Source organism: Callospermophilus lateralis, chromosome 2 (assembly GCF_048772815.1).
Source record: "Callospermophilus lateralis isolate mCalLat2 chromosome 2, mCalLat2.hap1, whole genome shotgun sequence".
In the NCBI taxonomy this organism is placed as follows: domain Eukaryota; kingdom Metazoa; phylum Chordata; class Mammalia; order Rodentia; family Sciuridae; genus Callospermophilus; species Callospermophilus lateralis.
The window spans coordinates 32,430,014-32,452,972 of record NC_135306.1 but is presented as its reverse complement, the minus strand read 5'-3'; the positions used below and the strand labels follow the sequence as shown (position 1 = coordinate 32,452,972).

Here is a 22,959-nt window from a genome sequence, read left to right as displayed (position 1 = left end):
TCTGCCCTGCCCTCTGGCTTCCAGGGCAGGACACGGCTGGACTCCGATCCTTGCACTCCCGAGGCCTCCTCCCCAGGTCAAATCCTTGGATCTGACTTTGCTTCCAAGGTCAAGCATGTCGCTTGCCCTTCTTTGTGGCTGCAGCGGACTTGTATACCTCTCCCTAGGACCTGCCTTCCCATCTCACTGGGGCTCCTTGGAGAGAAGCTCAGGAGTATGTGGGCCAGCCTGCAGCCTTCTCCCGGCACCATGTTGTATGGACAAGGACTCGCCTGAAGCCTTGGGGTCCTTTTCACTATAAGAGTGCTTTATCAATTCTCCCCAAAAGGTGTGGTAGTTAAGAGCACACACTCTGGGATCAGATGCTCTGGGTTTGAATCCTGCATGGAACTTACCTTGAGCAAAGGTGTTTAACTTCTATAAGCCTCAATTTTCTTGCAAGTAAAGTGGGCATAAGGGTACCTAACCCCATAGGGTTACCATGAGGATGAAATGATCTCAATAAAGTATGTGAAGTGCTTAGGGCAGCATCTGGTCCAGAATGAAGAGGTGGTTCAGGGCGTGTAGAGAGATGGTGGTGGTGGTGATGATGATGGTGACGATGAAGGGTGATGAGACAATGATGTGAATTTCAGTTGTTCTGGGATCTGGGAACACTTTACTGTGTCCTTGCTTTCCCCTCTACATCCTGAGGCACTTAAGCCTCATTCAAAACAAAACAACCCTATCTAGTTTTACAGTGGGAAAAGAAATCCCCACATTAGCAGAGGAACATCTTGTATTCTGGCAATATTCAAGGAATTACTTATAATGTTTTCCAAGCTGCAAATCCTGACCTCTTAGTGGATGTTGAAGTCAATTTAGTAGGTTATTGTCAACATGTTTTTAATAAAAGAAAAAATAATAATTAAACAGAAGGGAAAATATTCAAGGACCTGGCAAGTATTAGAAGCCAGTATAATGTTTTATGAAGATTATATGTTACAGATATTTACTTACCTATATTTGTCGATTTTAGGTTGCAACGTATATGCATTCCATCCGGTGGATTTTTGTAAAAAAAAAAAAAATTGTGGCAGGGACGGGGTGGGGTACTGGGATTGAACTCAGGGGCCTTGTACCACTGAGCCACATCCCCAGCCCTATTTTGTATTTTATTTAGAGACAGGGTCTCACTGAGTTCTTAGCACCTCACTTTTGCTGAGGCTGGCTTTGAACTTGCCATCCTCCTGCCTCCACCCTCTAAGTGTCTGGGATTGCAGGCATGAGCCATCGTGCTGGGCCTTGTAAAAAAAAATTCTGAAAACAATTTCTACAGTGAAGTTTCAGTGGGTTCCTGGGGAATCCTAGGTAGCTTGGGCAGTTTCCTGGATTCCAAGCATAACAGTGCGCAGGTCAAACTATGGCCTCTCTCTCCCTGTAGAGTTGGCCTCCCAGAGCCATCTGGACCTCACGGAGCTCATTGGTGTCCCGCTGCCCTCATCTGTGTCCTTTGTCACGGGCTACAGTGGCTTTCCCGCCTACAGCTTCGGGCCTGGCGCCAACGTGGGCCGCCCGGCCAGGACCCTCATCCCGCCCACCTTCTTCAGGGACTTCGCGGTCAGTGTCACCGTGAAGCCCAGCAGCCCCAGCGGCGGAGTGCTCTTTGCCATTACCGACGCCTTCCAGAAGGTCATCTACCTGGGCCTGCGGCTCTCCGGCGTGGAGGACGGACGCCAGAGGGTCATCCTCTACTACACCGAGCCCGGCTCCCACGTGTCCCAGGAGGCTGCCGCCTTCTCCGTGCCTGTGATGACCAACAGGTGGAGCCGCTTTGCTGTGATCGTCCAGGGCGAGGAAGTGACCCTCCTGGTGGACTGCGAGGAGCACAGCCACGTCCTTTTCCAGCGGTCCTCCCGGCCTTTGGCCTTCGAGCCCAGCGCAGGGATCTTCGTGGGCAACGCAGGTGCCACTGGACTGGAAAGATTCACGGTGAGTTCAAGTCCATTCCTACAGGTCAAGGAGGCCCGGGGACCTCCATGCCCCATGCACTGGATTCTAGGTGCTATTCTTGGTTTACCCTTCTGCTCTTGAAAAGGCAGGCCTGTTAGGGTGGGGGGAACCTAGGCTTGGAACCCAAATCCCTGGGCTCCAGGGCTCCCTTTTAAACTCTGCCTGCTGATTCCAGATACTATCGGATTCTCGAAGTCTCTCTGTTTTCCTATCTGAACATGGAGATAAGAAAACCTGTTTCACAGGCTTGTAGAATCAAGTGAGATATGTGGAAGCACTCTGTACATTTTAAGCCATGATCAAGAGTAAGGTTATATCTTTAAACGATTTTATCTTTGAACGTCTTTGAAATTACTTAAGTAATTTCTTCAGAGGAGGCCTAATCTAGAATACCAAAGTGAGAAGTAACTGTCTCTCATTTTGGATCGTGGGCCCTGATACAAAACATACACAAACGGACTTTACTATTATTAGAATGAGCTTTTAGGAATAAGCCATTCTGAAGAAAATCCCTGAGTTTTTGTGAGGATTCATTGACTCCCACAGGTATTTACTGACACCTGGTTACTGAGCCAGCAAAGGCATGGAGTGGTGTTTCTGTTTATTTGTACACAGTGGGAGGCGTTGGAGAAGGGTAAGGAGTTAGTCTGGCAGGCAGTTTTCCCATGCCCACTTTGAGTGTCTGGTGGAGAATGAGCTGCCAGGTCGGGGAGCCGTTGAGCACAGAGGCCCAGAGGCTGCGGAGGCTCTTCCTGGGATGAGGCCACCCACCTGGAGGAAAGGCTTTCTGGGAGAAGAAGATGGGCTCTTCAGAGCCTGCTTCTGACAAGCTGAGCCCTGGGGACAGCTAGAAGGCTGCTGTGGTAGGCCCTGCTTGAGCACAAAGCTCTCCAAGGGTCTTTCTAGCTAAGGGAGGTTCACATTATTTTGTCCAAGAAGTAAGCTGTGCTTCTTATTCTCCATGACACAAACAGTCCCGTTTCCACCAGAGTTGCTGTGGATGTGTAATTGACCCATGGTTTCCGCTTCCTTTTGCTTATCCCCAGGGTTCCATCCAGCAGCTCATCATCCACTCAGACCCCCGAACTCCGGAGGAGGTGTGCGAAGCCCAGGAATCATCGGTGAGCCCCAGCATGCTCGGCCAGGGAGCGCCGGGCGCCCAGGCAATCCGTCATCCCCAGTGTCATGGACTCTCTGAAACCTTTCATCTTGGCAGGCGCTGCCCCAAGTCCTATTTTGGGCTTTTGGCTTTATTTCACTTTTTAAAGAGCTGTAGCCATCTCTTTGGTATGGGGGTTTGTGCGTCTTATAAGGTGTTAAATTCTTCCATGGCTGTGCAGTCAATGGCCTGGTTTCCAGGTTCCCTGCCAAGGAGAGTGTCAGATTCTAAAATCAGAGTTAAGAGTTTAAGATATTCTGGGTGTAAATTCCTATAAAAATGAACCTAAATTTAGATTAGTTTTATGCCTGGCAAGGGAATCAGTTCCTAAGTTGGGGGTGGGGTGGGGGGGAAGGGAAAAAAGATGGCTCCCTCTCTTCCTCCTTCCTTCCCTCAGGATTTGCTGAGCAGCAGAGTAGATAAAGGCTGGGGAGGGAAGGATAACCTGGGAACTATCTCCCTCCCCCAGCTTCTTGCACATGCTTACACACTCAGAGGCAGTGACTGAACTGAGTATGTCCTCAGACCCGACTCAGCATGGAGGGGGCTCAGGGAGAGAAAACAGGAGGAACTGGGAGCACATCAGGGTGAAGGCTGTCTGAGAGCCCTTCCAGGCAGACGGGACAGACGGCAGGATGCCAAAGTCAGAGGCAGGCAGCGGGAGGCGTTTCCCTAGGAGTTCTGTTGCTCTCTGGGTGGTGTCAGTCTCCAAACAAATCATAAGGTTGATTTCATTAATTTTGAACTAAAAAAGGAAGCAGGTATTGATGGAGTTGGAAAGCCATGCAGAGGAGGAATTTGGCTCTGTCTGAATGTTTGTGCTCCTTGAGCCTGGGACCTGGCCTGGCAGTCATAGGAAGCCGGAAGAAAGGGAAGCTTACGTGTTGTCACTCATTCATCTCTGCACTGCCATTGATACTGAAGAAACAGAAACAACCCAAGAGCCCGAGAGCAAAGGTTCAGTTGCAAAATCCCAGCGCACAGGCTGCTTGGCTGCCTTTAGGAGGCTAATTACGAAGATTAGGTAACAACAGGAAGTCTTACTTCAGGGCTAATGGCTCCTAAAGTGGGATTCCGATGACAGTCTTCCAGAGTGGGAATGAAGGAGATCTGGACAAAATGGAAGTTGACGTGTTAAGAGAGACTGAAAACTGATGGACTTTGTCTGAGCAATGAAAAGTGGAAAGAAAGAGAATAGTTACCCACACACAGGCACACAGGCTGCCCCTTCAACTCCACGATCCCTGTGCTGTATGCATGTGCACATTTCCATGCGCATGTATCCATGTACCCTGGTGCACACACGTCTCATAGTTCCTCTGCAAGAGTCTTGTTAGTTTCTGATTGTCCCAATTGCTATGCTCCTATGTAATGGCTCCCTTTGCGGGGCATGTGGTTTGTCTCCTCGCAGGCATCAGGAGAGGGCAGCGGGCTTCAGGACCCGGACACAGTGGCCGAGATCTTAGAGGCCGTCACTCACACTCAAGCCCCGGTGAGTATGGAGTGCTGCTCCCTGTGAGCTGGGTCAGCTGTTGGGGGCTAGTGCCCAGGGCCCAGGATCTGACATCTCTGCTTTCAGATCTGTGAGGTCAGTTGTGGGGTCCTCTGGGGAGGCCAGGAGGGCACTGGCCGGTGGGCGTTTGGCAACCTCCTGGTTCCCCTGTATGCGTCGCCATGAGAGGACTGTGCAGGGCAGGCATCGTGCACTACTGTGGCTTTGGATCACTTCTCAGCTTGCCTGCACTTCAGCTGCCCTTCCCCAGACCGGCAACAGTGGTAGCCCTCTCTCCCAGGCTGTGGCAAGAGAGAGAGGTGTCAGCAGGGGCACATCTCAGCCTAGTGCCTGGCTCCAGGGAAGTGGCTCTGAACGATGACTGCTGTGGCATTTGCTAGGAGAGAGCACAGTTGGGCCTCCACTCCAGCTGTGAGGACTGCCAGAGCACAGTGGGGCCCCACTCCTGTGAGCTGCCAAGCCACCCCAGCCCCATGGGAAGGGCTGCCCTCCTTCTGGTGCTCGGCCTCTTGCCTGCTGGGAATGCCCACTGTGGCCTGTGGCCGAATTATTTTTGTGCTCAGTGATTTAGCAAGGAGCATCTCCATTACTGAGTACAGAAAGTTCCAGCAACCTCCTCTGGACTGACTGACTTTGTGAGCTCATCTCTTATAGAAGAAACAGGGAGAGGTGTCAACAAGGCAGAGGCTGCAAACTCTAGACTTAGGGTGACGGGGGTGTGGATGCTGTGGAATAGGACTGTAATTGTTAGCTGGAGGGACTTGTCACTTCTTGTACAGGAGTGTACAGAAAACTGCTCCTAATACAGATGGGAAAACTGAGGTCCAGAGAGGGGAAGAAACTGGCCAAGGGTGCCTAGGCGCAGGTCTCCTGATGCCCACCCATGTATTCCTGGCTCAGGAGGATTGTGAAAGTCTGTCCCCAGAATGGAGGTCCATTCTTGTCTGGGATGGGGGAACTTAAGGGTCCAGTGGGCCTGCCCACCTGGTGACTAGGGAGGGTGGCCACTCTGGGCAGTGTTATAATCCCCTGCACCCATCATCCTTGGGCTGCTCGTCCAGGACACAGGACAGCAGGGCACAAAGTAGTGGTCCCTCAGGGCTTAGAGCCTAAAGCTGACCCAAGCATACCAGTCCCATTTGGAGAGAGGCCATCTCAGGCAGAGATGATAATAACCCAGGGCAGCCTCAGAGAGGGACAGGAAAAGAGAATTGGGTCTGAGAATGTGAGATGGTCACAGGGATGGGAGCTTGGGAGGGGTCAGAGGAGCCAGGCAGCTCTGGAGCCAGGCAGGGGAGAAGTGGCATTTCTCAGCACCCACTGCGGGCCTAGCATTCTTGCCCACAGGATGTCACTTATTTCTTGCAACTACCTTACCAGGGAGGCAGCAGAAGCCCCACTATGCAGATGTGCATGGGGATGCCCAGGAGGCCAGGTGGCCCTGCCAAGGACACATGGTAGCAGAGTCAGGACCTGAGCCTGGCCTGACAGACTCCCCAGCCTAGCCCCCCTCACAGGACATGGTACCACAGGTTCAGGGGCAGAGGGAGGTCACACATCGGCCAAGAGCCTTGTGAGAGAAATTCCCAGAGGACTTGGAGAAGTGGCAAAGTGGCTGGTGATTTGGTGGCCTTGGTGGCCTCTAGGGCATCCCAAACACTTTCTCAGATTCCCCACCCCACTTTTCTTAAAGATTTTAAGAGAACTGGTGCAGATAAGAGTCCTACTAAGTGTGGGACTTATAGTCAGAACTGGGTCAAATCCCAGCTCTCTGGTTATTAGCTAAGTTATGTTGGGCAAGTCAGGTAACCTCACTAAGCTTGGACTCGGGTGAATGCTGGGAGAGTGCTTGGCACCGGCAGCTTGTGGGGGGTGCTTGCTGGGGTTGGTGGAGTGATGGGCTTCTTGCAAGGAGCGAGGGAGATGAGGCCTCAGATGAGCTCAGTTCAGGGTTAGGAAAGCCTGGCACGCACAGATGCCCGTTCCTCTTGGGGCCTCTTCCTGCCACCTGCTTCCTGGTTGGCTGGTGGCTGGTGCCCACAGGCTGCCAAGCCCCAGGGCTGCCCTCTGTGGTTGAGGATTGCCCCTGCTCCATGGCTCTGGGCCTGGCGGTCCTGACCCTGATTGGTCCATTCTGATCCTCAGGATCCTTCCCCTGGGCACCCCTCCATCCAAGCCGTGGCATTTGCTAGGAGAGAGCAGGGTTCACGTTTGGCCAAGTGTTCACACTTCCTTAGGCCCTGTCTGTAGGGAGGTGTTTTGGAATCTACTTTCTAGAAGGCACAGAAGAAAGGAGCCATGAGAGCTTGGCCTGGGGACCACCCAGCCTGGAGGTGACACAGCCCGGTCTCCAGGTCTGGGTGGGGGGTGCTCCCAGTACCTCCCAGAGCTGAGACTTCTATCGTTATCATCTCCAGGAAGGGCTCCACGGCTCCTTCTCCCAGCCACCCCTCCAGGTGGGGAATCTGCCCCTTCACCTCAGATGGTCCCTCCCGTCTCTGTCAGCTCACTTCCCCATCCTCTGACTTATCTGCCTGCACCTTCCAAGACATGAGCCATAACCGTTGAACTGAACCGTGGACTGTCTGCCGGGTCAGGGACTTAAAAATCAGTCCCTCCTTGCCTTTCTCCTCATTCCTGTCTCTTGTGTTGAGTTGGCTTTTTTGTGAAGGGGCAAATTTGTGTATGAGAAGTTATGGGCTCCACTTTTACATTTCTGGAAAGTTCTGTTTTATGATGAATAAGAATTAATATCCCTCTCAATCCTGGGGCTGCATCCAAGTCACCTCTGCCTAAGAGTGTGTGTGGTAGGGAAGGGGGTGGGGCAGGTGGAGGGGGTCTTTCAGTAAAAACTCCTGCCTGAGCTGCTCACCTGCAAGTTCCTGGTCCAAGCCCCTCTCACCATCCCCTCCTGCACCCTGCCTCTCAGGCTCTGTCCCGCCTCTTCTCCAACCCTGGGCCTTTGCCAAGCTCAGGTTGTCAGGCCCTGAACTCGTCAACCCTTCTTTCTAGCCCTGTTTTCTGTAACTCTGCTCACTCTTCAAGGCCCAGCTCCCTGCAGCCATCACTCCCACCCTCACCCTGGAGATTTTACATGACAATAAAATTGACAAGTGATTTTTCTCTGGGTATTGGTATTTAAACTGATTATTTTCTGTTTTTGTTTATCTCCTCATGCAGCTTTTTCAGTAAGAATATGGGATGTTGGTGTATTGAAAATAAAGGTGTGCTGAGCATTTCCATGCCCTTTCAACCTCTGAATACCTATGATTGTCCCTACTGGACAGAGCAGGAAGCTGAGGCTCCGTGAGGTTACCTGACTTGCCCAACATAACTTAGCTAATAAGCAGAGAGCTTATTATTGAGAGAGAGAGAGCTTATTTGACCCAGTTCTGACTGTAAGAATGGAATCATCACATTATGGGGAGCCTGAGAATCTTCCCTGTTCTGATGGGTTAGAGATCCACGGTGTATACACTAGATTCTGACAGTGAAGAAATATCCTTGTGTTGTTAGGATAGATAAGTGATGCTGCATTAAGACATTAACCCTGAGGTCTTAGCATCTCAACAAGATCTGTTTCTTATTCATAACACAATTTGGACACTGGGCCCTTCCCCTCATCCCTCCTCCCCTAGTAACCTTCTTCTTAGAAAGTGATGAGACCATTTGGATGCCAACAAGCCCTGGGTCTCATGAGCTGCTGCTGTGGCTGGGGGTGATGTGACCCTTAGGACCTGCATTGGGTTTTCTGCTTGGATCTCTGAACCGCTGTTTCCAGCTGTTGAATTTTTGTGTTTGATTTTCCCTAGTAGGTAGGGTTGTTCAGGACACTGGTTGGCGTTGGAGAAGCTGCACAGGTGCTAGAGTGTCCCTAGAGGGAAGCCATTGCGTCTTTCATATTCATAGGCCTTTAGCAGCAGGATACACCTGGGCTTAGGCTGGTGTGGTAGTCCCAGTGCAGTGGGGCTCATGCACTGGGCGGCTCGTTCGTTCCCTCACCCAGTGCATCTTCACTGGGCACTTCCTCTGTGCTGGCCCTGGCTTCCAGGATTACAGAACTGGGGTCCCTGTGCTCAGACCTGTGGCTGAGATGAGCAGAGTCTTGCTGTGAGCTGACGGGGATTTAGTATGATCCAATGAGCATGGCTCCAGGCCCTGGGAGGCAGGTGTGGTGATGGCCCAGACACAGCAAGGGGGGCTCAGCTTCCTTGGCTTATTCAGCACTTTGTGGATAAGTTATTTTCTCCTCTGAAAGTCACTGTCATTTTTTTTTTTTTTTGAGCTTTCCTGTCAAGTCAATCCTTTTGGGTCTCATTTTTCATCCTTTCAGCCTAAAGAAGCAAAAGTGGATCCCATAAATATACCTCCAACTTCACCCTCTCCCTACGAGGACACGGAGCTTTCTGGTGAACCTATACCAGAGGAGACCCCAGAAAACACCTCCAGCGTTGTCCAGCACAGCAACCTAGAGCCAGGCAAGTCTTGAGGCCCAGGGACAGGGGATGGCTTTTCACTGAGTGGTTGCTGGGTTTCCAGCCTGGGGACATTTCACACCACTGTTACAACCCAGGCCAGAGCTCTGAGGTGTGGGGACAGGGTCATTTCTAGCAGTGCTGTTCCTAATAGCAAAAACAACCCAGAGTGCCCGTCATAAAGAGTGGGAGGGCAAACTCTTATGTCACTCATATCTTCCCCAATGATGTGGAATCTTAATGATCTAGAAATATGCTCTTGGTTTATTCCACTGAAAAAGCAAATTTCAAAATTTTGTGCTGACCTCATTTTGAATATATGTTATTTATATCCATTTATGTATAGCTATGTAGATCAATGTGGCTGTATTAGATATAACCTATGAGATGTTACAAAATGTTAGGAGCAGTTATCTCCAGTTATCTTTGGGTGTTAGGATTGTAAGTGGATTTATTTTTCTTTGTTGGACTTCTGTATTTTATAAGTCTTCTATGATAATATTTATCATTACTCTTTTTGCTTCTCCATCAGTTAATGAATGCTAGTCTAATAACTAGGTTTGTGAAGTTGGTGGTTAAGAGATCATATACAATATTGGACAGAAGAAAATTGTACAGCAATTTAATAAAGTTATAGTAAAACCAAGAAGTGAGGCTGTAGCTGCGAGAGCCAGAGTGTCCTGGGACACAGCTTGAATGGAAGTCCTGCACAGGAGCCTATTTGCTGAGGGCCTGGGGCAAGGAACTGAGCATTTCCCAGCCTTAGAGTCCTTAACCAAGCATGTCAGTAATCCTGCCTTGCAGGTGAATGTGTCATAGAAGTGATTTTGAGTTGCAAATGCTGTTCTGGTGGACTTGCAATCCCTAAGGAAGGGGCAAGGAGCTGTCAGAGCAGAGGGCAGGGCAAGGACTCTCCTAGTTTGAGCAGGCAGAATTGGAATGGAGAGTGACCCAGAACCCAGCACAGCTCACTGTGCCCAAGATCAGCCTAACTTTTTAACCTGCCCCTCAAAGGCCAGAGGAAAACCAGGGACTGACTAAAATGTTCCTTTCAATCGTGTTTTGTAGACAACCCAGATGATGGGGAGAAAGAAACCTGAACCCTGAGCATTATCCCTAGCTAGGGAAAGCCCCTGCATAGTTGTATTACCAGCTTCCACAACAGCACCTACCTGGCCTCCACCCTCCCAGGGTCAGGAAAGAGGCTAAAGGCCCGCGGGCCGCTTGCACAGCGTCCCCTGGTGGTCAGTGCAGGGAGGACACCCGCATCCCGCTGGTGCCTGTGCTCTGTAGTTCAAGTTCTTGGTGGCACAGGGTCCTTTAGAGAGCCTAACACTTCCCCCACACTGTTCTGACCATGGGGTGAGCGACCTCAGTGTGCAGAAGGATCCCGGTCTGGAGACAGGTCCTCCCAGCTTCAAGGGCCCTACTTCAGCCACTACTCTGTGAAAATTATTAGTGAAAGGTTGCATTGTGCCCACGGGAGCAAGACACATGCTCTGGTGATAGTAGGGAGGCAGAATCCTGGGATTCCTGCCCCGTTCTTCCCAGGCAGCCTGATAGTAGGATAGGTCCCAGTTAGAATTAATCACTGGCTGGGGGATTAAAGGAGGGGTGGGGGTGAGGGATGGGGTGGATAACAAGCCCGCATTTACTTTAGTGTAATTTCTTTTTCTTTGCTTTAGGTTTTCATTTGTTTTTTAAATTATAAAATAAATGTGTGCATGTGGTAGCAATTTAATCAATACACAGTTGTATGAGCAATAATAGTTTCCTCTTCTCCTTCCACTCCTATCCTCTTCAAGATACAAATATTAAGTACTGTGGTTTAGCCAAGTATGTCTGTATAAACATATAGACACACACATACATGTATGTTAGATAATATCATTATATAACATGAATGTTATAAAATATATAATAATGATAGAACATGTATAGTCATGTATAGTTTGGGTTGGTTTTTTTCCTATATTTTACAAATACAGAACCACAATAACAATGAAAGTTTATCAGTCGCTTCCTATATGCTGTGAACTTTTCTCAGTGCTTTTCTTGCATTAATTTATCAATTAATCCTGCAAACAACCCTATGAGGTGGGAAGTATTATGATCCCTCATTTGTAGGTGACCAGCTTGCATCATACGCTAAGCAATCTCCCACAGGTCACGTTCCTGGTAAGTGGCAAAGCAGAATTCCCGGCTGGTGGAGGTACCAGAGCTGGTGATGGAAGCCACCAAGCAATATTACCTTACCCTCTTGTTCTGCAACTTGGTTTTTTTCTTCTTAATCTAATGTTATGCTGTTACGCCTTTCCAAGTTACACCAAGCTAGCAGGTAAAGAGACAGTTCATTCTTTTCCAGCAATGAAAAATGTAGTTATTAATTACAGAATGCCTTCTTCCTGTAGGGTCAGGTGAGATCCTGAATGACACCCTGGAGGGACTTCCTCCTGTGGATGGTGACCCCATTCCTGAGAATGGCTCAGGGAGCGGGGCCTTCCCTGTCACGGAAGAAGAGGTGAGTGAATGGCAAATTTCCTTTGTAAGTCAGTGGTGAACTTTGCTTATTTCAAACCTAATGGTGACTTGGAAACCATAGAGAACCAGGAGGGTTTTAGTTGGACTGCCCTGTCCTCGTGATATGTAGAGGCAAGATTCTCTGGGCTCCGGGATGCACCAGGCAAGGTGGAGGAAATGCGACCCCCGCTCATCCTCACACCTGCCTAGTGATGCATGCCAGGCCCTCACCATGGAAACCACCTCCCTCCTGCTCCATTGTGGAGACTCCTCAGCCCTTTGAGCCCCCTTCAAGACAGAATCACATTAACTGCAGGTGTGTCCATGCTACTGCTGGGTGATTGGTTCTGCCATGCCAGCAGTATTTGAAATGCTGGACACAGTAGGGTACAAAACTAAAGCAAATGTAGCTCTCTCACAATGACCCCTGCTAAAAACTAAAGTGCCAGATCATTTCTTCCCCCTCCTGGGATGAAAACTCAGACAGTTCTCATCTCTCCCAATCATCTGGTCACACTCGGATTTTCACAGGTATTTCACTTGGTCAGTCCAGGATAATATAAAAAAATTAACAAAAATACAAATGAGTTCCCCCCCTTTGCAGGTGTAGGCCTGGTGCATACCAGGATCACCCAGGGAAGGAAGCACTGTCAGGGGTTTCCTCTCTATTTCCTTCTTTCTCCTCCTCACTTCCTGTGGCCCTGGAGCAGCTGCTTTTAACATCTGCAGGGGCTGCTGCACCTGGAGAGGAAGGCCCAGCTGGCTGAAATTAGGATCTGGGCCTTTGGTGGAGAAGATGCTGCAACTTTCTCTTGTGGCAGCTCTTGGGATTCCTCCGAGGTCCTCCTGCAGGAGACCTAGGAGGACCAAAGTTCCACTGCTGGCCTTTAAACCTCTGCCTGGGCTTCCACACCCTCTGGATGGGCCTCTGGGTAGAGGCCATAGCTTGATGAATTTAACCAGCTCCCTTTGCAGGGATTATATCTTGTGTGTGTCCAGTAAAACAGCTGCAGACAGATTCCCCCTCCGTCCCTGTGTCCCCCTATATCTCTTTCTCCCATTCTCTCTCCTCTGTCCCCTTTCCCTTCCCTCTCTGGATCTAGATGGTCCCCTACTTTACCTTTTGTCTCCCTGGAAAGCATCATACCAGTCCCTGTGTCTCCCAAATTCCAGAGAATACATATCCAGCTTGCCAGATGGTTTTTGGGAGGAGAGAAGAGGGAGAAAGAACAGCACTCTGAAAATCCTTTCCAAAGAAATATTTCCTCTCCAGTCACTCAACTCCCCTCTCTATCAGGGAGGTAGGATGGCCTACAGCTGGTAGAACTGCTGTCACTCCATTGTCTGTTAGTATGTCCCCATGAGTGAGGCAGCCACTTCTTTTAGCACGTGGAAGTTACCTGATGGCTGTGGAATTGGGTGGATTTGGAATTTGCAAATGGAATTGTACTTGCCCTTCGAGGCTTTAGCTGATCCTGAGTCAGAAAGAGAGTCTCAATTGATATCCTGTGACATCATCTTTCTTATGTGTCTTTATGGGGAGAGGATAAGTCTGCAAGGACAGTATGTTATGTGAAAGAAGAGCTCTGAGGACAAGTACATTTGGGAAATGCTCTGACTTTCCCTTCATATAGGCCCTGAGAAGTCCTGCAGCAGGAAATCTGTCTTGGATCAGCCCACTGTGTTTAGTATTCAAAAGCAAAAAAATAAAAAATGAAAAACTTTGAAAAATGGACATAAAACATAGCCACTTGAGGACACTGGCAGCCAGAGCCGCTGTTTCCATTTGTCCCCTTGCTGTGTCACTTTCTTGAATTCATCCTGTGTATTGCCCAGAGGGAAGCCGAGTCATGGGAAAGAGAGGACAGAGGAGTAGCTGGCCTCGAGAAGGCTGAGGAGGACGCAGGTGCTGCTTGCACATCTCTGAAGCTGTCAGGGGCAAAGATATTGTCCTTTTGTCTGGACTGGTGCATGTGGACAGGGGTGGCAGAAGGTCCCTGTGCCCAGGCAGAAGCATCAGAGCTAGAGCAGACTGACTCAGGAGGCAGTGATCACTCCTCACCAGAGGGACAAAGACACTGAGTCAAGCAGGGGACCGAGGTGCCCAGCAATCTGCCCTGTCCCTGGCTTCTGCAAATCTGGGACAGGCGTGGGGCTGGGGTGGGGTCGTAGACGTGGAAGTGCCTGGGTAAAGGAGCTGCAGAAATGCAAGTTGCTGGAGGGGAGTAGGTCTTCTGTTCTCTCCATGTGGACCAGGACCAGGGGCCCAGTGACGTGGTCTCCTGTGATGTCTGTGTTTGCAGGGGTTAGCAGCAACAGCAGCAGGAGAGGCTGAAGTGCCTGTCAGTACCACTCCAGAAGCGGAGCTCAGCAGTTCGCCCACTGGGAGATCAACCCTGCCTATGACCACCCAGGATCCCGGGGAAGGGTTCACTTCTGTAAGTAACTCAAGTGCCTGCTGTGTGTCACCTGCTATCAGGGAGGGGGTCAACCCAGTTGGAGCAGTCAACTAGCCTTCCTCGTCTCCCTGCAAAGTGCAGAGTAAAGCCCTGTGAGGCCAAGTCTGGTGGCTCTGAGTAGGAGGCTGAGGTGTGGCTTCACCAATTGGGCAAGAGTTTGTGGAGGGCTGTGGCCTGCTGGCCCTGGAGTGGGGACAGATGGTAAATAGGATGGTCCTGGTTTCTGGAAACTCAGTAGTAAGAGGTTCAAGAGCAGAAGCTGTTGTTGCTTGGTGAGCACAGAATAGGGGCCCGGAGACCAGCTTTGGGGTGAAGGGGGTAAAAGGTGAGCCCGGGAGGAAGAGAGGAAGTAGCTGGGCAGATGGGGATGGGCCAGGTGTTCCATGAAGCGGGGTGGCAGAAGCAAGGCCTGCAGCCTCGTAAAACAAAACAAGTACAGTGTGACCATGGGCCTCTGTGAGGCCTCTGAGACCATGCAGGGCAGGTTTGAGACTCCGTCAAGGAGCCTGAGGGGATCCAGCAGAAGTAAGGTGCCATTGAAAGGTAGGAAACAAGGAAGAGATGTAGTCAGATTGGAAATCTGGAAAGTTCGCCCTGCCTTCCCAGGGGAGAAAGATTGGGGACATCCAGCCTCCACCTAATTCTCAGCATGAACCTGAGTAAGGTTGAGGGAGCAGTTTCAGAATGTGGGAGGAGTGGAGCCAGATGGCACTGTGCTAGGAAGAGCAGGAGATAGTGAGTGGTCAAGTGGTCAGTGAGTACAGATAGCTCCTTCAGCAAGAAGGCCATGGAGCCCACGGCCTGGGTTTTCACCCCCACCCAAGGACTTCGGTACCCGTGGAAATTCTGCATTTGGGACCAGTGGCAGAGGTTGGAAGGGACCACTGGAGAGCAAGTGTCACCCGAGGGTGACATGGCACAGCTGGATGCTAGGTTGATGGGGGCAGGAGTCCATATTCCCACACTAATGTCACACCGCGGGCACCCGTGCAAGGTGCCATCTTGGTTGTGTACTTGCTTGGAAGGTGCAGGAGCGACAGGATGCAGGTGCACAAGGGGCCCTATCCGTCTGCTCCCTCCAGCAACAGCCCAGTGGTCCAGGGTCATGGTCCACTGCCATGGTCCCTCAGCATGCCTTTCTGTTTAGGGACTGGATAATGAAGGTTTAGCAATGACAGCAACAGGGGAGGCTGAGGTGCCTGTCAGCACTGCTGGGGAGACAGAGGCTGGCAGCATGCCCACAGGGGAGCCGGCCCTCTCCACGTTCACCCAGGACTCTGGGGAAGATGCCACCCTGGTAAGGAGCATGAAGTGCTGGGATTAGGTACTGGCCTTCTCAGTGTGGGTCCCACACTCAGCTAGTCCCCTGTGGGGAGGGGGACAGTTCTCTGACTAAATGCTCTCTCAGGGGTGGAGCTCGCTAGGTTGGGTTGGAGTGTGGCACAGCCCCGGGAGGCCAGTGAGGAGGAGAGCCAGCATGGGGGAGGGGAATCAGCATGGGGGAGGGGAGCCAGCATGAGGGCGGTGGCCAGGTGGGAGTGGGAGAAGAGATGGAGTTGCAGCTGGCTATCAGAAGGGGGCAGCAGGGTGTCAGGGTGCAGGCAGACCAGACCAGCAGGTGGAGGGCATGGCCAGTCCTGCTCACCCACGTCTGCCTTCAGCTCCTGAAGCTGAACATAAGTCCTCCAGGCACTGGATGAGACCATCCTGACAGCGTCCGTATAATAGATGTCTTCAGGTTCTTCACTCAGTAGATTCAAAGCTAACTCCTGATGTCCACTTCTGCATTCCCACCTCATAGAAGTGGACCATCCATCTCCCAGTGGGCTAGTGCTGAATTCTTTTCCCCCTTCCTTACATCCACATCTCATCAAATATGGAGTCTAAGTGATTTTTCCACCTAAACCCCTTATGACCACTTCTGTCCTCCAGTGCCATTCCCTGGACTAAATGGTGCCCCCAGTCCAGGGGATTTCTCAGACCCTCCCTGGCCTCTCCAGCCCCTGTCTCCAGTCCTCTCTGGGGTATCAGCCCTATGCTTGGGAACTTCCCATCATCCTGACCCACAGACACAAGCAGCCTTGCAGGGTCTGGCTGGCCACCCGTGCTGACCACATCTCTGGCTGGTCTCTCCCCACCCTCTTGCTTTGGCCCTGCTTTCCGCCCCCTTCTTCTTCCAGTCTCTTGAGCAGATCTGTCCCTCTTGCCTCACAGCCTTCTCACACCCCTGTCTACTGGGAAGCCTCTTCCTTTCCATTGTGTGTGTCCTTAGCGCTGTCTCCAACACCACTTCCTCAGGAAGGGGCCGTCCTTGCCCTTGGAAGGGCCCATCATCCTGTGATCCATAGTGAACCTGCTCACTGGTTCATGCCTGGCTCCCTAGCAGGGCACAAGCTCAGCGAGGACAGGGCTTGCAGATGCCTCCTCTTGGGTGTGCTTCACTCCTGCTGCGTGATGGGCACCGAGTGGTTGCTGAGTGAATGCATGCAGGGTGGCCAAGCCCAGGTCCATAACCCAGCCTCGAGGCCATCCACACCATGCTCCCTGGTCTGTGTCAAGCTGCTCCAGCAGCATCCAGCTCTGGTCTGTGGTCCATGCAGGAAAACTGCAGTGGGAAGATGTGCACTGTCCAGTGACAGAGCTCTCCAGGCCACTTGGCAGTTGCATGGATCATTTCCATGAATGAAGTGATCTCCTCCTTCTCCCCCTCCCCCACTCCTCTCCTCCTCCCTGTTTATTCTTTAAAGACAAAGCACTTACCACAAGTTGAAAACCAGGGTCAGGTCTACCAAGTCTTAGCTTAATAGAAAGTGGGCTTGACCAGCAGGACTGTCTGAGCCCAGCTGCCTGTAGAGGTGGTGGGCTCCCATTATTGGAGCTATGCCAGGTAAGCACCTGGCAGAGATGTGCTAGAGGGATTCCCGGGGTGAGCTGGGAACGCCCTGAGAGCCTCATTCTAACCTGAGCCCCAGGAGCCTGGAGCTGAGGTGCAATTCCTGATAAGCAAGGGGAAGGGAGTTTAGGTCAGTTGTCTGATGACCCCAGGGGTCTCCTCCCTGCAGCATATTTGCACCCGCTGCAGCAGGGGCCTGGCCATGGATGCCAGATCCTTCATGCCGGTTTCGTTCCAGGGTCCAAAGGATGAAGAACATTTAACCACAGCCGCAGCTGCTTCAGAAGTGCCCCTTGTCACTTTCGAGGAAGAAGAAGCCAGTGGGGCCCCCACAGATGGCCTGGCTACCCTTGCACCCACTGCGGCCCCTGGGCAAGTGGTCACTCCTGTAAGTGTCTTCTAGTGTCCTCTCTGGCCTGGGAGAGAGAGAGGTCAGCATCCTAGGTTGGGGTAGTGGCCTCTGCAGAGGCACATTCAGCTTCATTATGAAGGGTCTGGGGAGATGCCACCTGGGTGGGGGTGGGGTGCAATGACAGGAGCATGACAGAGGGGTTAGACATTGTCCCAGTCTGCTGCCTCCTGGCTTTGGCCCAAGAGAACTGTCTCAGAGACACGTGGTCAGAGGTAGAAAGGAGACTTAGCTTCCTAGCTAAGCCCCAAGGGAGACAGACCCCTGAAGGGCCTGTGAACTGCTGCTTCTGAGAACGGGGTGGGGGGTGGTTAATGGAGGTTGTAGGTGAGAAAGTACCTTGAAATTGAGCTAGCACCACAGAAATGGCTGTGACCACAATGCCCACAGCCACGTGGTCGGGGCAGCGTCACTCCACGGGCGGTTTCCTTTCCAGGCACCTGGTGATGACCACTGGGCAGCAACCTCCACGGAGGAGCCCCCTGCCACGGCTGGAGGCGAGGGACCCAGCAGTGCTCCCCCTGATGGGCCACCACTCCCCGTCCCCACCGCAGCTCCTGAGAGACAAGTCACTCCTCCGGTAAGTGGCTGGGAGGTGTGACAATGTGGCTGGCAGCTCTGGCAGGGAAGAGCAGGGGCGGCCCCTGTCCTTTTCAGAGGCGGGTTCTCATTTCTCATCTCATTGTGTATTTGAGGGCCTTGAACCTGGGGAGGAAAAAGCAAGAAGTAAGTATTGAGGGGACCTAGCCTCGGTCCCAGCTGCCCTTTTAAATTGAAATGAGACCTTTTTAACAGGCACTGTGGGAAGACACACACACTGACTCTGTGACTTGGGGACTGTAGAGGGGACAGAAGCATGTACAGTGTGGGACCCTTGAGTCCCTTTCAGCACAAGTTTCTAGGATTCTGGACTGTTCCTGTGTGACCTGAAGCAAATCCTTCCATTTCTCTGAGACCGTTTCCCTGAAGCAAATCCTTCCATTTCTCTGAGACCGTCTGTGCAGAGGGGAGCTGTGAGGGATACTCTCTTCCCACACGTGAGGTTGTCCCCAATCAAGGGCTGTAGCTTCATCTTTTAGAAATAGGAAGCCCACAGCTGGGCCTCATTTGGAAGGGCATGGGGAGCAGGGAGTGAAATCACTTTCAAAAGTGAATATATTTTAGAGGACCCCCCTCCCTGGTTGGTGACCAGCTAAGGCACCTCAGTTCCCTAAGTGACCTTTCACTCAACGTTCAGCCACAGCTGACCCAGAAGCCGAGGGGCTGTGGAAAGAAGGTCAAGAGAGGCCGCTGGGAGTCCAGAATCCCCCGTGGCCAAGGATCTCTTCCAGCGGCCTGGTGCTCTCTATGCTGTTTCCCGACCCTGTAGTCACAGTGTCCCTCCTGTAGTCGTGACTCAGCCTGGACACATGGCATCTCAGGGCCCTCGGTCCAGACACTCGGAGACAGAGAAGAATGTGACCTTCTTCCTGTCCCTGAGGAATTCACAGTCAGGGGGCAGGAGCTGAGCTGTCTGAAGGGACGGATGGAGCACCCTGTGCCAGCATTCCCTGGTCCTATTTACCCCACGGTCTTGGTGTTAGGTGAGCGGTCTCCATTCCACGCGAAGGAGGAGGCTCTTGGGAGGTAAAGACACGCCTCATGGGGAGGTGCTGGCGTTGGCCCCAGGCCTGCTGCCTGCACAGTCCCTGCTCTTGAGCTTCAGCCCCCTGTGTTCTCATCCATGAGACCTCAGTGGGGAGCCAGGATGCGAGATTCCACTCTGAGGGATGCCCCTGACTCTAGAGGCCCAGGCCTCCTCATCGTCACTAATAAGGGAAGGAGGGGAGAAGGGACCCCAGGTTTAACCCAGCCGTGCCCCATGCACACCCAGGCAGCCTCTAGCACCACAGAGTCTGGGTCCAGGACCCCAGGGGATGATCTCAGGTGACCAACACTGGGAGCAAGTTGGGATATGATGCTTTTTATTTTTGAAAATCTAAAAAATTCACAAAGGGGCCATCCTTCAGCTCCAGCAATCACTGACCATTGCCAATCTTGCCTCATCTGTTCTACCCACTACCACCATCTTTTTGCAGGGGAGGGGAGGGCTGGAGTATTTGTTTAAATTCCAAACATCATATCATTTAGCTTGTAAATAATTTGTGCACATTGCTAAGAGATTGATCTGGACCTTTCTGTTTTGTATTGTCATACCCATAAGTCGTCATCCATCTAACCAATCAATAGTGATCCCTTCATATTATCTAAAACCCTGATAATTTAAATGCCTTCCCCCCCCCCCCCCGCAAGGGCTAACCATCGCATGGGGCTAACAAGTGTCCCAGGAGTCTTTTATTCTCTGATTGTCTCTTATATTCTTTTTGCTGCTGATTTCTTGAAGAAACTGGGTTGGTTGTCCTAAATCCTTGTGTTTTCTACTTTGGGAAAGTGGCCTGGAGAGGCCGGCCACGCTGTTGGCAGTGTTGAAGATTTACTGCTTCTGGGAAACCTCGTCCACGTCTGTTAATGACCATGAAACTGCATATTAACAACTGTAAACTAACCACCATGAAACCACAACCAGAAACTGCTGTCTCAGGAATCCATTCTAATGGAGATAGTCTGATAAATGAAGAGGCTTTGTTCACAAGGTTGTTGATCTCAGTTTTATTTGTGGTAGAGAAAAATGGGGCATGATTTAATTAGCCAACAACAGGAGATGGAATTAAACTATATTCAAATAATGGAACATTACACAGTTATTAGTTATTACTCTTATTAATATTTAATAATGGGGAAACATGTGATGTGAAAGAAGCTGGTTATAAACTTGGGTATATTATGTGGCCTTAATTATTTAAAAATATTCATATGTAAACCCTGGAAGACTAGAAAACTTGGAATGGAACCACCATTTGACTCACTTATCCCACTCCTTGGCATATACCCAAAGGTCTTAAAATCAGCATATTATAGTGATGCAGCCACATCAACGTTTATAGCAGCTCAATTCACAATATCCAAGCTATGGAACCAACTTAGGTACCCTTCAACAGATGAATGGATAAAGAAAATGTGGTATATATACATAACAGAAATTACATCAGCCATAACGAAGAATGAAATTATGGTATTTGCTGGTAAATGGGTAAAGCTAGAGATTACTATGTTAAGGGAAATAAGCCAATCCCAAAAAACCAAAGGCTAAATGTTCTCTCTGATATGCAGATGCTAACTCATAATAAGTGGGAGTAGAAGAGGGAGGAGGGGAGGATCACCAAACAGGACAGGACAGAGTCAGGGGAATGGAGGGGGGATGGGAATGGGAAAGCCAGTAGAATGAATCAGATACAACTTTCCTGTGTTCATATATGAATACACAACCAGTGGAACTCCTCATCATGTACAAGCACAAGAATGGGAAGTTGTACTCCATTTATGTATATATCCAAATACATTCTACTGTCATGTACAACTAAACAGAACAAAATATATTTTTAAAAATTTAAAACAATATTAACCTTTTTAAAAAAGGAACCCTGGAAGGAAATACTCTCCCTAAATATTAAGTTTTTGCCTTGAAGGGGTAGAGTTGTGGGAGGTTGTTAGGTCCTTGATACGTTTTGGAATTTTCCACCATAGGGGCTTATGATTTTTACAATTAGTTTTTTGGGGAAGCTCCAAGAAGCAGGGAATGGAGCTGGGAGAGAGAGGAGAGAAAGGGAGAAACAAATGAACACACAGCAAGTCATCTAGCCTATGAGGACAGATTACCACTCCATGCCTATGTTAGGGGCCTGTGGAAAATTGAAGTGGTTCGAAGCAGATAGTTAAAAAGCACGATTGCAGGGCTGGGGCTGGGGCTCAGTGGTAGAGCGCTTGCCTCACATGTGTGAGGCCCTGGGTTCAATCCTTGGCACAACATAAAAATAAAGATTAAAAAAAAAAGGCACAGTCAGGTTGGTTGGCAGGGCACCCCCCTCAAGAACATTTTTAGGATGATTTTTGACTCTCGGAGTCACCAAAGCAGTGTAGCTTAGTGGGTGAGAGGCAGCATCCCAGCCCAGGTCTGCCACATGTGTACAGCCCGTTTCTTCATCTCTTCCTGTCTTTGCACGGCACAGGGTCATAATCAAAGGACCTAACCTCTTGATTTGTCACGAGGGATAAAAGAGTGAATATGTGGAAAACCTTGCCTACCACAGAGTATGCACTCCGATAAATCAGCTGTAGAGGATTATTTTGCAGATGAGGCCCAGAGAAGATTAGAGCTTTGCTCAAGGTCACACATTTCCCAGGGGTCAAGTAGAGGTGACAGCCTCTGTCTCCAGACTCTCTGCCTTGATTTTTTTTGCACTGTCCACAGTCACCATCTGGAGACATGAGCCACAGTGGTTGAAATCAAGTCATTCTGTTTCTAAGGACTGATTAGATATTAGAATCTTTTCTAGAACATAGGAAGAACATTGCCTTTAAAATGAACTAATATTTAATTTGGTTTATTGTTTCCTGCATTTCCAGGATTTCTGTTTGTTTATTTTTTATATCCTCTATCTCCCTATAGAGTTGATCTTTTGCTTCTTGGATTTTTTTATGTAATTCATTGTCAAAGTGATTTTTCATTGTCTGAATTTGATGAATAATGTCTTCCTTGAGACTCCAGATCATCTGAAGCAGGAGGATCTCAAGTTTGATACCAGCCTTAGCAACTCAGCAAGGTTCTAAGTAAATTAGTGAGACCCTGTCTCTAAATAAAAAATTTTTTAAAGGGCTAAAAAAAAAATAAAATAAAATGAACTAATATATTTGAAAATCTGTGTTGTGGAACACTAGCAAAACATGGGACTGACTGTCACCTCTGGGTGACTCAAAATATCTTCCTGGAAGTCACTTGTCAATAGGAACTTAGAGCTGTGATCTGCCCGTGACCTCTCCATGGGCTCACTGACTCTAACCCAGCATTGGCCCCTGGGCCCAGGAGTATCATCAGCTCAGCAGCTTTATGTCCTAAAGATATTATGACCATGCTTTTGGGTTTTTTGTCTGTTTCTGTCTTTTCTTTGTTTTTCTGGTGGTTTCTCAGGGCCTCACACATGCTAGGCAAGTGCTCTACCCCTAGCTATATCCCCAGCCCCTATTGTGACCAAGTTTTAACCGAATTTTCTTGTTTCAGGCTGAACGGATACATGTGGGAGTGAAAGGACAGGCCGGGCCCAAAGGAGAGCAGGTTTGTGCTGGGCGGCTCTGGAGCACTCCCAGGCTCTGATCAAGGGTGGGGGGATCATGAAGATGGCAGGGGACAGTTCTGGACAGTTTCTTCTTACCAGCTGGGTAAGAAGTCCAAGTCCTCAACCTCCATGGGCCTCCATTTCCCTATCTGTTCTGGAAGGATCCTTCCCATTCAGGTGTTCTATGTCTAAGCTCTGCCCCTGGTTTTCCTCCTGGGAGGGTGATGAGCAAATAAGAGCCCCCGAGGATCATGGTCCTGGGCTTATCTCAGGGGCTGCAGGATCTCAGTGTAGTTCTTTATCAGTTCTTCAACTATAAAAGGGGGCCG

The 22,959-nt window shown here is 50.2% G+C and overlaps 1 protein-coding gene across 4 annotated transcripts in view; it reads left to right on the top strand.

The window, feature by feature from the left end:
• Positions 1-22,959, top strand: part of Col15a1 (collagen type XV alpha 1 chain) — a 110,963-nt gene that overhangs the window by 39,062 nt on the left and 48,942 nt on the right. For 3 of the 4 annotated variants that reach the window (XM_076845767.2, XM_076845766.2, XM_076845765.2), the window contains 10 exons: positions 1,424-1,971; positions 3,039-3,113; positions 4,563-4,643; positions 8,998-9,142; positions 11,551-11,660; positions 13,963-14,097; positions 15,266-15,415; positions 17,250-17,399; positions 17,857-18,000; positions 22,576-22,629. In XM_076845767.2, coding sequence (XP_076701882.2) covers positions 1,424-1,971; positions 3,039-3,113; positions 4,563-4,643; positions 8,998-9,142; positions 11,551-11,660; positions 13,963-14,097; positions 15,266-15,415; positions 17,250-17,399; positions 17,857-18,000; positions 22,576-22,629 — 1,592 coding nt within the window. The remainder of the gene's footprint in view (positions 1-1,423; positions 1,972-3,038; positions 3,114-4,562; positions 4,644-8,997; positions 9,143-11,550; positions 11,661-13,962; positions 14,098-15,265; positions 15,416-17,249; positions 17,400-17,856; positions 18,001-22,575; positions 22,630-22,959) is intronic. The other variant, XM_076845768.2, reaches the window with a different exon arrangement.